This window comes from Saccostrea cucullata, unplaced genomic scaffold (genome assembly GCF_032062105.1).
Source record: "Saccostrea cucullata isolate Sc308-1 unplaced genomic scaffold, CSIRO_AGI_Scuc_v1 ctg2503, whole genome shotgun sequence".
Taxonomy (NCBI): domain Eukaryota; kingdom Metazoa; phylum Mollusca; class Bivalvia; order Ostreida; family Ostreidae; genus Saccostrea; species Saccostrea cuccullata.
The window spans coordinates 12828-25943 of NW_026923258.1; the positions used below are offsets into that span (position 1 = coordinate 12828).

The window sequence follows — 13116 nt, forward strand, 5'->3', positions numbered from 1 at the left end:
ACTGGTTCAAAACTAAATCCAGTTTTGGAGAAACAAATTCGCCATTATTGATGCCAAACAGCAGAAATAAATTTAAAGAAAAAAATGCAAAAGAACAGCAATTCAAAAACAATGTAAAAACCGAAATACCAGACAAATGCCTGAATTAAAAACATGAGATTTTGTGCAAATTTTGTGCAAATCCGAGATGGAAAGATGTGGGAATCCGCAGAAATTCGAGCAAAATCAAAAGAGCCGAGATCGTGCATTGTGCAGACCGAAAATCAACAGTTGCGACGAAACAGAAGTCATAACCTAATCTTATGGACTTAACTTTACTACAATTATAAATGTCAATGTTTTGCACAATACTGTAAACCAACTTTTATTCCCGACGACTTTATTTCGCCATTTACCAAGGAAAAACTAGTTCAGGACGATTTATTTTCGCGATCAAGACAATTTGGATACATTGTTAATGGACACATACACTTCAAGGACCGGTATGCCGCGAGAAATATACGCGATGAAGAGGCTCTCGCGAACCTCGCGAAAAATTCTCGAACGCAAATAAAAGTTGGTTTACACTATTTAGCACTATATTTCGATTGTTTTCATAGATTATCAAATACAACCAGTTTTGGAGGTACGAGAGAGCATGTGCGAGTGTTTTGTTTTGTACAGGTAAATTCTATTTTAGCATTCCTTTACGTATGACTGACCAGTTACCAACCATGGAGCAAGGGACTTTGCTATAATTTATATGCATTTTATGCATTTTTACTAACCTGTGCACTATATAAAGTTAGAATTCCGCCGAATTACCCACCCCAACATCTTAAGCCTTTACGGTGTAGCAGATGGAAAATTCAATACCTGATCGATACAATCAATGTACAGTTTATCTTATTCTGATTTTATACTTGATGCCTGGTAAAATGTTCATTAATCTTGTTATTCATTTACTTGTTTAATTTATGTAATGATCTACTGGAGGTCGTTTAAGGATCTCAATTCTTCCTTTTCGTAAACGTTGAATTGCCTTTATGTTTTGTGCACGTGTTTGTCGATTGTTTTGAGTGTTGTGTGTTTTCGATTTTTTTTAAGGTTTTTTCCCTATTTTCATTACGAATTATTTTAAGACTGGACCTATTTTGACCTGTTTTGTTTTAACAAACAAAACCTCGACCGTGTGACAAATGAATTTTGGAATAAAAGTCATATATATAGAGAAAAAAGGTTTTTGTTTATTAGAATAGAAACATTGTTTATCAAGAACTTCAGACGTTGATATTCGAGTCAAAGACAAATTAATCTGCAACGAAATGAAGATCAATTGGGATTCTTGTTGTTACGACGTTTCCTCCCCAGGAGCCAACCATAATCCTTTGGTTTCTCTTTTAATGATATACTGAATCGAAAGCAGCCAAGTTCGATTCCTGTAGCTTGATGTAAAACAGTTGCCTTAACTGTATAGTCACCCTGTCAAAAAAGCACTATATTCAACCGTTTTTGAAGTAACTTGTGTATTCAAATTTGTCCTAATAATACGATGATTTTAAAAAAAAAGTAATGATGAAATGGTTTTTACCGGTACTAAATATTTTGCAAGACCATCCAATTTGGGGATATCGATTCTATAATCAACTATGGTTATGTGCTGGATTGCGACAGGGCAGTGTGTGCTAACCCTCACTGACTCAAACATCTTTATGATCTGACGAGTTGTATTGGTTGTATTGGCTGTATTGGCCGAAATTTCAAAGATGGAACATACATCCAAGGTGCTGCAAAACATTCCAGGAAAGAAGGAAAGTAAGAACCCATTTTTGTTTTATAAAATTTAAAGAGTTTTAGTCAGGAATAATTACTTATTCATATACATTGTTTAACAGTAAGCTTTAATATTGTTTGCGAATACACATGTCTTCATATTTATAGTTTAAACTTAAACAGGAATAATGCCGTTTACTTAATGCAAAATATTGAACAAATCAAAACACTTTCACAAAAACAAAAAATAAATAAATAAATAAATAAATAATCAATAACCTACCATCTTTCTAAAGGAAAAAACAGACAAGAGACATGTATATCATATCCTAGGGTGGAATGTCTGGTAACATCAAATCTAATTTCTGTTCCTAATTCTATTTGCTTCAGAACAAATACTGTGAAAGATACATAAAGTGGTCCAGGGATTTGGACTGGTGTAGGTGACACATTGGCACTGTGAACCTTAATGGCCTGGTGATCTGTATTAGTGGCTGTGTACGAAGAGAATAAGTATGCAGATTAAATCTCTGCTAGTCTCACAAATAGGGAAGAAACAAATCATAATAAAAGCAAAGCAGTCTATTACGACGTTACGTGCGATGTTGGTGCCATTTTACAATTTTAGAATTTTAGAATCTGACCTATTAAACTCATCGATGATTTTAAAAACATACTCGCAATATGGGCGAATTTAGTATGATTGGATAGATTTTTAATAGAACTACCTGATTCTAGTAAGAAAATAACATTTAAATATTTCCATTTCTAATTTTTTTCTCTGCGATAACTCTTTGAAAGTTGTCGGAGTTTATTTCTTGATAATTCTGCCGGAATGTAAATTAGGCAGGTCGTTAGGTCAGAAGCTAAGGAGGCCTAAAATGCATGCAAATCTCGTGCACATCTGTCTCTGTATCTGACGCTAAGGAGGAAAATGTGCATGTGAATCTCGTGCGGCTGCCTAGGTGTTTGACGTCAGTGTGCGAGGACTATTGAAATTGGCATGGAAGTCCTCGTGTAATTTAAATCTATTAGTCTACATTTTTAATGTCTAAGTCTACAATTCTATTTCACAATGAAATGGAAATATAAGGAATCGCTGTCTAGTTTTGAGAGTATGCCAGGGACATCAACAATAGTGGGAAACATGGGCTAATTTTAGCATAACAGGCTTCGCCCGTTATGTAAATTATCCCATGTTTCCCACTATTGTTGATGCCCTGGCATACTCTCAAAACTAGACAATGATTCCTTAAATAATTTTAATGCAAAATGTAGAATTTTACAGCACAGATAAAAGGAATTTTAAGCGTGTAACGCGTTACTTTTTAAGCAGGGATCGCATATTATTCGCGTTTAGATCGTTCAAAATTGAATCTAAATTGTTCATTTTCCTCTTAAAACAAGATCAATCCATGTCATTTGCGACTTTATAAACGATTTTGCATTAAATGTTGGCAAGAAATAGAAAACGATAGTTTTTACAGATGAAAAATATGTAACGCTTTTAATTAAAAACGTGCATATGAATATGAACAATAAATTTTCTCATTTACAAGAAAGTTTAAATAGAAACAATTTATACCAAAATACAGTAAAACTTCTCTAAACCGGCCAGCTGCCGGACTGAATAAAATGGCCGGACTAGAGGGATGACCGGTTTCCCGAGAATCTAACTTACTGAAGAAATTAGTGTCTTTTATAATTACTTGTCAACATGTTATTAATTATCGGCAGACACGTAATGTATTCTTAAGGTCTTAAAAAAAATGGAAATTATTATTAGTGAGGATAAATTCGACATACATGTTAATTTTTATAAAAAGAAATTAAAAAATAAGAACAGAGAGAAACATGGAAGGTTACTTTTATTAACTTGTGCGAAGAAATAAACCAGACCCTTTACCTTGACTAGACTCTATACAGTATACTGCATGTGTATCCGTGTATCGCTTACGTCATTAAAAAAATTGTTTGTACTTCAGCTAAAAGTAAATAATTAAAACATTTCTGAGCAAAACTTCTGTTATTTAAATTATGAAATGTATATTTTGGTAAACATTTTATTTTATTTTTTTCCTTAGCATTTTTTAACAGTGCCCAATTTTAAGGCCGCTTATGTGTATTTAAAAAGATGATGCAATATGGCGTGCGATAATTTGTTTATTCATTCTGTAATTTAAATTTATTAGTTGCTAGATATTTATTAATTCAAGTTTAATTGATGTTAATTATATGTACACAGCTTAGACCGGCCATTAACGTAGTCTGGCATAATGACTACCCCTTCAAGACGGCTAAACAATAGGAAACCCTGGGAGGTCATATTCAGTTTTTCACACCTCTGACTTCCCGTGGGTAGGCTATTTTTCACACCTCCGGCCGGTCATTATTACCCCTCTGGCAAATGACAATTAAATCTCTTTAAATCAAAAAGTGGCCGGTATGATGAGGTGGAATTTCCTATGTTTCTTAACTTTTGTTCTTGGAAAAGTGGCCGATGTCCGGTTTTCAGGGGTGGCCGGTTTTATGAGAGTTTATGTGTAAAGAAATGTTAAGAATTTTGCCGGGACTTATAAATTTGGCCGATATTCAGGGAGAACCGGTTTTCAGGGGAGCCGGTTTGGAGAAGTTTCACTGAAGGAAATTAGTTTATTGTGAGAAATTTGTTGTCAATCATTGTCAACTCTCATGATCAACAACAATAATGAACATATATGTTTAATTCTTTGCTGAAGCTGATATTATCAAATGAAAAAAGGTAATTAAAAAATAAATATCCAAAATAGTGTAAGTTGTACTTACTGCAACTTTGCCACACAAAGGTATGGTACTCCGCTTCAACTAGCCTAACATAAAAAAAAGCAATTAGACAAATATACATGTTGAATAAAGTTCTTGGGGGTATTGACTGCAACAAATTTAACACGTATTTAACGAAACGCATTATTATATACCCTGGTATATTATTCAAGAGTCTCACATAGTTTAGTTGCACAATAACAAGTTTATTTTAAAAAGTTGAGAGACACTCCGAAAAATAGTGAGAAAGGATTTCCCTGATAAGTTCAATGTAAATTTGAAAGATACCAGAGGTATCTTAGGGATATGAAGAAATCGAAATCGTACCATACACTTTTGTTTTTTAAGATTTTATGTAGTCATTGCTAGTTTGATGAAGGTATAGTTTTGTTCTACGCCTAAAAAATCTATTTATTTGATTCGTTTTTGTGTTATAGTTAAAGTTGTGCAAGAAAATAGTACCCCTCAAGACAAATGTATGCAGGTTGCGATGTACTAATACGATGTAAAATCAAGGTTATTAATCTTTTTTGTAAATTTTGGGCCTTATATGACAAAGAACTCGAGTAAGGACATCGTGATTTTTTTTGTTTCAAGTGCTCGCTTTTTTTTCGTTAATTTTAATTATTTGTGTAGGTCACCTAGAGAACTTAGAAGACCTATCAAAATCTGTTTCCGACCATCATGGAGCTTTGCCCTTTGTATATAAGTCATAAAAATTTGTACATTTTTTTCTGGAACGGCTAAGCGATTTTCAATGAAAAAGCATAAAACACCTATGCGTTAAATCAATTATACACTGCATCATCCAAATTCTATATAATAAAGAGTTAATCCTAGGATAACCGTAGAAGTCTTTTCCACACAAAGATCATAAAATTTTTAATAAGCAAATGGGTTTGTATGTAAATCGACTTTTCTCGGTAAGCTGATTTGGATTTAATCTCCAGTTTGTCTGAATTTTCGATCAGAGAAAATGAAAAAGACTTTGAGGGGTAATTTCCGTCTGTTTTTGATATTTTTAGTGGATTTTAACCATACATTTGAGATACACTTATGTGCATAGTAGTAATAAACAAAATAGATTGCAACCTTAATGAAAATTAAACCTTTGTGACAAGTGCTGCATTATATCAAAAAGGTGTATAAAAACAAAGTAATATCAGTTAGTGAATTAAATGGATTGCAGAGCTATGAGCGGGATAATAAGGATGCGATGTAAAAAGATACATGTCAATACGAAAATCTTTTAATATTTTTAACTACTAGGGTTGATCCAAAAGTAATGTTACAACTTCGATAAACTTGCTACAAGTCGACACAAATCAACGAAATCATACATGATAAAAGCAAAATTTATTACAAATCAGTCTTGAAACATTCACATTATAATGATTAATAAAGAACGTCATTTGACGGATATGCGCCGCCATACACTTGAACGCTTTCCCTTCGTTTCATTTAATATATTTGAGATTCTCAAACACATATATTTCTCTTTTTAAAAGAAATATTGGCACCCATTATACTCTCACTCTTTTTTTTTTTTTTTTTACATAATTTAGTCCTCTTTCAAAAATCTTTGAGCAGTACCATAAGACAAACTCAAAGTTTCTCATATCGCTCTGTCTAACCGTCTCTAATTTTGGATTATGTCAGACGTCAGACACATTGAACGTTTCCACCGACCTCCCTTTTTCGGCCATTCAGTCCTCTGCTGGTCATTCAGTCACCAATTACCCGCTAAAAATCTCTTGAGCCATTTTTATAATGAAATCTCATTTAATTCCATATTTAAGATATGAGTAATTTTTTTTTATTTCTAAAATGAAAATTCTCTGAATGATACATTAAAGCGTACTACAAATACAGTTAACACGCCAGACAATTATTTAATTTGCGTGATCAACATTTAACACTTTAAACAGTGTTAAATACAAAAAAAGTAGGTGTAAGCTAAGTGAAGAAAAATAATTAGAGGAGGTTAATTATGAAAATAATAGCTAAATTAAAGCTGTGAAATCAGTTTATTATAAAAAAAACTATAATTTGAAATTCAATAAAGTAGACCAACATGAAAATGGAAAAAAAAAGATTCACCTTTTAAGTTATTGAATTTTGGTTTCAGAAACTGACGACATATCGGACATTTCCTCATGGCTGGAGCAAAGTCAGGACAACAGCAGAGATGACCACAAGGTAACATGGCGATAGAAGCCTAAGTGACGAGAGAGACGAATGGTAGATGGTTAATATTTTGTACCTGCTCATATGAAACAGTTACAGTGTATGTGATTTCATTTTGACATTTCCTTTAAAAGTTCTGCTTCTGCTTTGTTCTCTTCTGCGTTTTTCCTTCTGCTCCTGTTAATTTGATATTGTATCTACATGTGTTGGATGCTACACCCTCTTCTGTGTTTATGGCCTCTTATTCCTCCTGTAAGTTCCATATAAAATTCAATCATCAAAATCAACTATAAAGAAAAGTGTTATTTTAGTTGATGTTGCTGATAATTGAATTTCATTTATATGAATATTTTTTATCCCAACCATTTCATTATATTCAGTTTGCACCAAGGCAACAAATTTGTCTCCTTTGTACTGTCTCAAGAATGCCAACTTCCGAAAGCATCGGGCGTTTTCAATTTAGGAATCATCCACAGGTTTCCAATTACGTTATTCCCCTCCGCAGTAAAAACAGCGTGTGTAATCTCCGTATCCCACGTATAGAAAACCCGCCAAAGCAAGATAACGTGGAGTTTGTGTGATACTTGACGGCCAGTCATTAAACGAACTCACTCGTGTTGCTTCAACTGCATAAGCGGAGTACTTTGGACGCTCAAAATTAATTCAAATAGGATCTAAATTTCTAAGAAAGACATTGATTTTATCTTGTAATGCTCTCGATCTATGATGAGGTTTTTCTCTCTCGTGTCTCTCTGAAGATGTAACGTTGAGATCGTCTCATTCTTGATTAGAGTTGTCGTAATTGTCGGTACTGGAAACCTTTTTTTTCTCTTTGTCTTATTTCATTAATTGACATTGACAGCATTAAGTTCTGCAAAAGATTTCTTTCTCCTGTTTGAATGATATGTCCCAATGTCGATCCACTATTTTTTTCACGTTCTTGATCGTCGATATGATTGCCAACGACATTCTTTCTCTTGTACAGGGACATTTCCAGATTGACAAGAATTTGGAAATGGACAATTTGGAGACAATCGACGATGGATCTCCCGGGGATCATCAGCTGCATTTGATCCATCCATCTGATGAACACCACATGCAAAACAAGCGACTTTGTTTCCTTCGCCAGTGTAATAAAATCCCTCTTCCGCTCTCCTTTCCAACAAATCAGGAAAAATAATTTTACAACATGCAAATCTATCCTTCTCCTGTCAATACTATATCATGACTATATAACATTTTTACTTTCCAAGAAAGGAAATAATAAAGCATTGTTTATAGAAATTGACAAGTAAAATTTACATTAACATCTGTAAAATCTGAATTTTGTTTAGAAATAATATTTAGATAATTTTTGTTAATTTTCATTGGCTATTTTAAATTTTGCCATCATTAAGATATAAAATATAAAAATATTATCTATATTCTTTAAAAGATTAACAACTTTAAAAAAATGAATGATGAAATAAAGCATTATTATATCTTTTTAATTTGACTTATTTACCATGCCTTAAAAGAAAAAAAAACATATTTTATTGACAACTTTTAAAAAAAATTCTAAAGTAAATGCTGAAATGATGTTTATTTGCCGTATATATTATACTTAAAATGAAATGTATATTATTTAAACAACAAACTTTAAATTAACGTTAAATGTAATAACTTTGATTTTTATAACTATGGTATGTGGAAAAAGAGCTGTGATAATATTGCGTTTAAAAATATTCCAATATTTATTGTATTCTATTGCGCAAGGTTTTGCAATCATTCTACAAAAACGTGTCTTTTAAATGTCGATACAATTTAATTTTTTTAGAATAAAAATTTAGTTTACATAGTGCTGTAAAATAAGTCAATAGATACAAAAGTAATTAGAATGTAAGATAAGGATGAATAGAAACTCTCAAATAAACCAGTACCAGTATATCTACAAGAATGCCTTGATGGAAAATATTTTTGCGACGCTATACTATACTATACTATACTATACTTTGTTATACCTTTAGAAATTTGTTCCTATACAATTTTATACAAAAATACTATACATTTTTATACTATACTATACTATACTATACCGGAGAGATACCATACTACACTACACTACACTACACTACACTACACTACACTACACATTTACACTACACTACACTACACTACACTACACTATACTATACTATACTATACTATACTATACTATACTATACTATACTATACAATACTATACTATACTATACATGTCTATTCAATACTGACATACCTGCTAGATGATAGCGAAGATGTAATAAATGTGTATGAATTACAGTAAATACTGCAGACGTTCATACATTCACTAAACACTGGCAATTTGAAGAGTAATCTTTCCTTTCCTCTCATTAGAAAATAATGAATTAAAACATATAATACAAAGCTTTTACATGATATTTTCTTTGACACGGAATGACACTACAAATGCACAAATGCAATCGATAATAAATAATTGCATGTTAAGTGCAATAACAGATTATAATTACATCATAATAATAGCTCTTAATCCCATTTTAATTGAGTTAGAGGGGATGTAGAAATGCAATTGTGTATTTGTTTATGGGTTATGTCCTGTGCGGAATGGAAGTGACTTAATTTCAGTTGAAGTAGATAACGAATGTTGCCTTGATGTACAATTATGCTATTTTGTTTTAATTTCTTAAAAAAAGGCTATTAAGGTAGGTAATAAATATCTTAGTTCGAGAATATAAAATTCTAGAATGAAAAGGATAATTTAAAATGGTTCAACTTTCCTCTTTTTAATTTTAAGCTAATAGATATATCTAAAATATTTTATCACATATCTGATTTGACCAAAAAACCGTAATTTTCACCAGCAGAGTTAAGTAACAGTATCGTGTATATTCGTGGATGATTGAGTTAATGCTCAATTATTGATCACAAGAGGAAATGTGGTTTATTGATGACCCTCAATCACTTCATACAAAAGTTTAACATATATATTTGATTTCTTAATCCATTCTGACAAAGTGCCAGGGATTCGTTTTTCCCTTTTTGATATAGTTATCTCTATATTATATTAGAGATAATTCAGTAAATTAAGGTGTCCTGTAGATGTAGTTAGTTTTTTTTCTATCCTTTTTAAGTCACATGCATGTCAGAAAATAAAGGTTACTGTATTATCTTAGATGTTTCAGAGTATAGCTTTACTGTTAAATTCTGCAATTGATCGGGCTTTCGGATTCAATACTAGATAACATTACTGAAGTAAATCTGATATGTCACGCAATTGGCTTTATGTTAAAAGGTAAGGCTATTCATACAGCAAGGTCGCTTACATGTGCATCGATTGCAATCTAATACAGATAATTGCATTTTGTTTGTAATATTTACTATTTTGATGATCCTAATGTTTAACAAAAGTTTGTATTTTCTAGAAAAGTAAGAAATATAAATGTTGTAAACATGTTTAAAAAAAATACCCCCTCTAGCTATTTCACTACACATCTGTTAAAGGCAATACACAACTTCTACATTGCAGAAGATGAGATATGCTCTCTCATGATACATTTATATTGGCGGTTATCAATTAATCATTCCGATTATATTCCGATATTATTAACATGGAGTATTTTACACTTAGTAAAAAAAAACAAAATGTATAGGCCATTTCCCCCTCATATTCAATTTGTTTTGAAACTTAAATGTGTTGCTCTAGGCTACAATTTTTTTCTTTATAATATCAGATATTCAATTGCACTGCTTTTGTCCACATAGTTTGAAATATGGCTTATCTGATCCCAGTAAGATAATTATAAAACAGACATTCGACTTTTAAAAATTTAAATTGATCGATTGCAAACCTTTGTGATGCTGTTTATAAAGACTACTTATTACTTGAATTTATTAAGTTATATTGATACTGCTAAATATGAGTAAAATGTGATGTAACAATACACTATAGAACAGACATAAATAATGATTTAAATTTGTCCCAGAATAAAATGTCCCAAAAATAATGAAAATATAACCGATACTTTCAGATGATTTGGAGATTACAAAAATTCAATATCAACAAAAATGATAGTTTCAGTAGATGAAGACAAAGTATTTCATCTTTGATTTTCTCATATGACCTTGACCTTTATAGTACATAAAGAATCGACACTCCATGTTCACATGTCCAAATATCGAGTTATTACTATTTATAGAACACCGTCCATCTGTCGGTTACGCTGTGGGGTATCCATCTCTTATTCTCATCATCTCTCTTGCCACCAAATGAAATTTGATGAAAGTTTAAGAGAATCTTTATTACATATTGCCATTGTGCTCCTCCTGTTTTACATTTTGATCTGACTTGTTCTTTGGATTTCCCACAGCAAAACATGGGCACTCCAATTATATTCATATGGGACGCAGAGGGTACCAATTTTTTTCTTACAAAGACAATTGATTTCATTGTTGACAATATATTGATATTATTCTTTTTTTCCCGTTCCTTTTAAGAAATTGTTTAAAATAGAATGCATGGGTATTTAAAACTACTTTAAAAAACTATTAGATTTTGATGAAATTCATTTTAGCAATATATCATTTTTTTTCAAGATTAGATTTATATAAATGAATAATATTTTGATCCAAAAAATTGACTCAGAAGAAAATTTGAGATTGTCATGGCTCACTTTATCTGACTTTTTAGGACCGTGATGATTACAAAAATATGACATGTAAACCCCAACAAAAATACTACAGTTATCAAACAGTCAAATTTATCACTATTGCAAATCAAAGTTTTCATTGGATCAAAATTATCACTATAGTTGACTATAGTATTTTTATTAGGGAACCATCAGAACAAGATTATCCTTATTTGATTGTCATTAATAACACATATTTGGTATTAAATAAATATAAGTACTTTTGACAGAGAGAAGTTATAATCAGCGGAGATTACTGTTGCATACTAGTTTACAGATTGTTTTCAGAAAATTATTAAACATTTCTATGGTTTTGAAAATTATGCACTGTTCCGTGATTGTTAATTAATGAGGCTGGGAGGTGGCAGCCATTTTCAGACCATTTCGATCTCCTTTAAAAGAAGAGCTCCATATAAAGATATACAAAAATTATCAAAATTTAAAACTAAAATGTATGAATTTTTTCTTTGCCAAATGATTGTTGACAGCTTAGGATACTGTATCTAGAAAATATGTTAAATCTGGTGGTTAATTTGCGGTTAAATTGTTGAGCCCCAGCCTCCTTAACAGGAGATTTCTCTTGGTTTTATAAATCTAGTCACATAAATGATATCAATCCAAAAATTTAGACACTTTCCTGACTCGCTAAAATTTAACATACTAGTTTATAAATTCAATATTTATTTTGAAAGCAATACAGTTTTGCAAACAACAGATGTGGAGAAAATGTTGAGAGCTGAACTATTCTCCACTAATTATCAGGTTTCGTGTATGTGAAATAACAAACGATAAAAAAACCTACTCATGTTTATAAATTGGCTACGAAGGAACAAAACCTTTCTATTTCTATTCAATCTGTAGCGGGAAAAAAGAAAAGTAAGTGACAGTTTATCTTTTTTTTACAATTAAATATTATATTATATTTCAATATAATGTGTGTAGAAATCAATATTCATATGAAAATTATTATTTTATAAGTTCGTGGCCGAATAGATTGTGGTTACAAAATTAACTTTTATTATGAAAGCAAAATTATTTTCCAAGCATTATGTTCCTTCCTCAAGGTCTTCAGATACATATACGAGTTCTGCTTGGATAAAAATTTTAAGTATTTCTACTAGTGAAAAGCATCATATCAGAAAAAAAATAATATGCCTTCTTAACCAACATAATGTTTTTTTATTTGAAGTTATCAAGTCATGAAAATATATTTTCAATTCTATTTTGAATTTTAGTTATTCTAGAATGAGACTGGATTCTTGCTTCGATTGTTTGTTTTTCTTCTCTCATCTGTTATGGAGAGAGCCGGACCCCACACTGCTACCAAGCATGTTATAAAGCTACTACCATTTGTGATAAAAGATGTCGTGCAATTCACGGTTACAACATGAGGCCTTGTGCTATGATTTGCGATTTCGTGTTAAGGGAGTGCGATTATTTTTGTCGAACAGGGAAATGAAGTTGGACATCAACACGAACATATAGTTGGAAAATCTATTGTATTTGTCACTGAAATCAAAATAAATTAAGTTAAAAAAGTATTTTGCATTTAAATTTCAATTTTACAGGCATTCTCGAAACAGGAATAAGACGCCAAAGGTTGTAAAAAAAAGTTTCATCAAAAAACAGAGCTTGGGAGTCTTGGGAGTCGGGAACAATTATATACTGGAAAAATAATTTATACACAAAT

At 31.4% G+C, this 13116-nt stretch overlaps 1 protein-coding gene across 1 annotated transcript; it reads right to left on the bottom strand.

Moving 5' to 3' along the window:
* Window positions 1–1229: 1229 nt before the first annotated feature.
* On the bottom strand, window positions 1230–4650 carry LOC134263570 (uncharacterized). The gene is made up of 4 exons (XM_062745946.1): window positions 4558–4650; window positions 2036–2246; window positions 1571–1766; window positions 1230–1461 (listed from the first exon to the last, which is right to left on the bottom strand). The coding sequence occupies exons 1-4, from the start codon at window positions 4634–4636 to the stop codon at window positions 1312–1314; spliced, it is 636 nt and encodes a 211-aa protein (XP_062601930.1). The 5' UTR covers window positions 4637–4650; the 3' UTR covers window positions 1230–1311.
* Window positions 4651–13116: the final 8466 nt, after the last annotated feature.

Excerpts from the sequence above, each read along its gene's own strand:
- LOC134263570 (XM_062745946.1), bottom strand. The coding sequence starts at position 4,636 with ATGTATATTTGTCTAATTGCTTTTTTTTATGTTAGGCTAGTTGAAGCG. Across the intron at positions 2,247-4,557 it reads CTTTGTGTGGCAAAGTTGCA|CCACTAATACAGATCACCAG; the intron begins GTAAGTACAACT and ends CTTCGTACACAG. Across the intron at positions 1,767-2,035 it reads TTTTTTCCTTTAGAAAGATG|CACCTTGGATGTATGTTCCA; the intron begins GTAGGTTATTGA and ends AATGTTTTGCAG.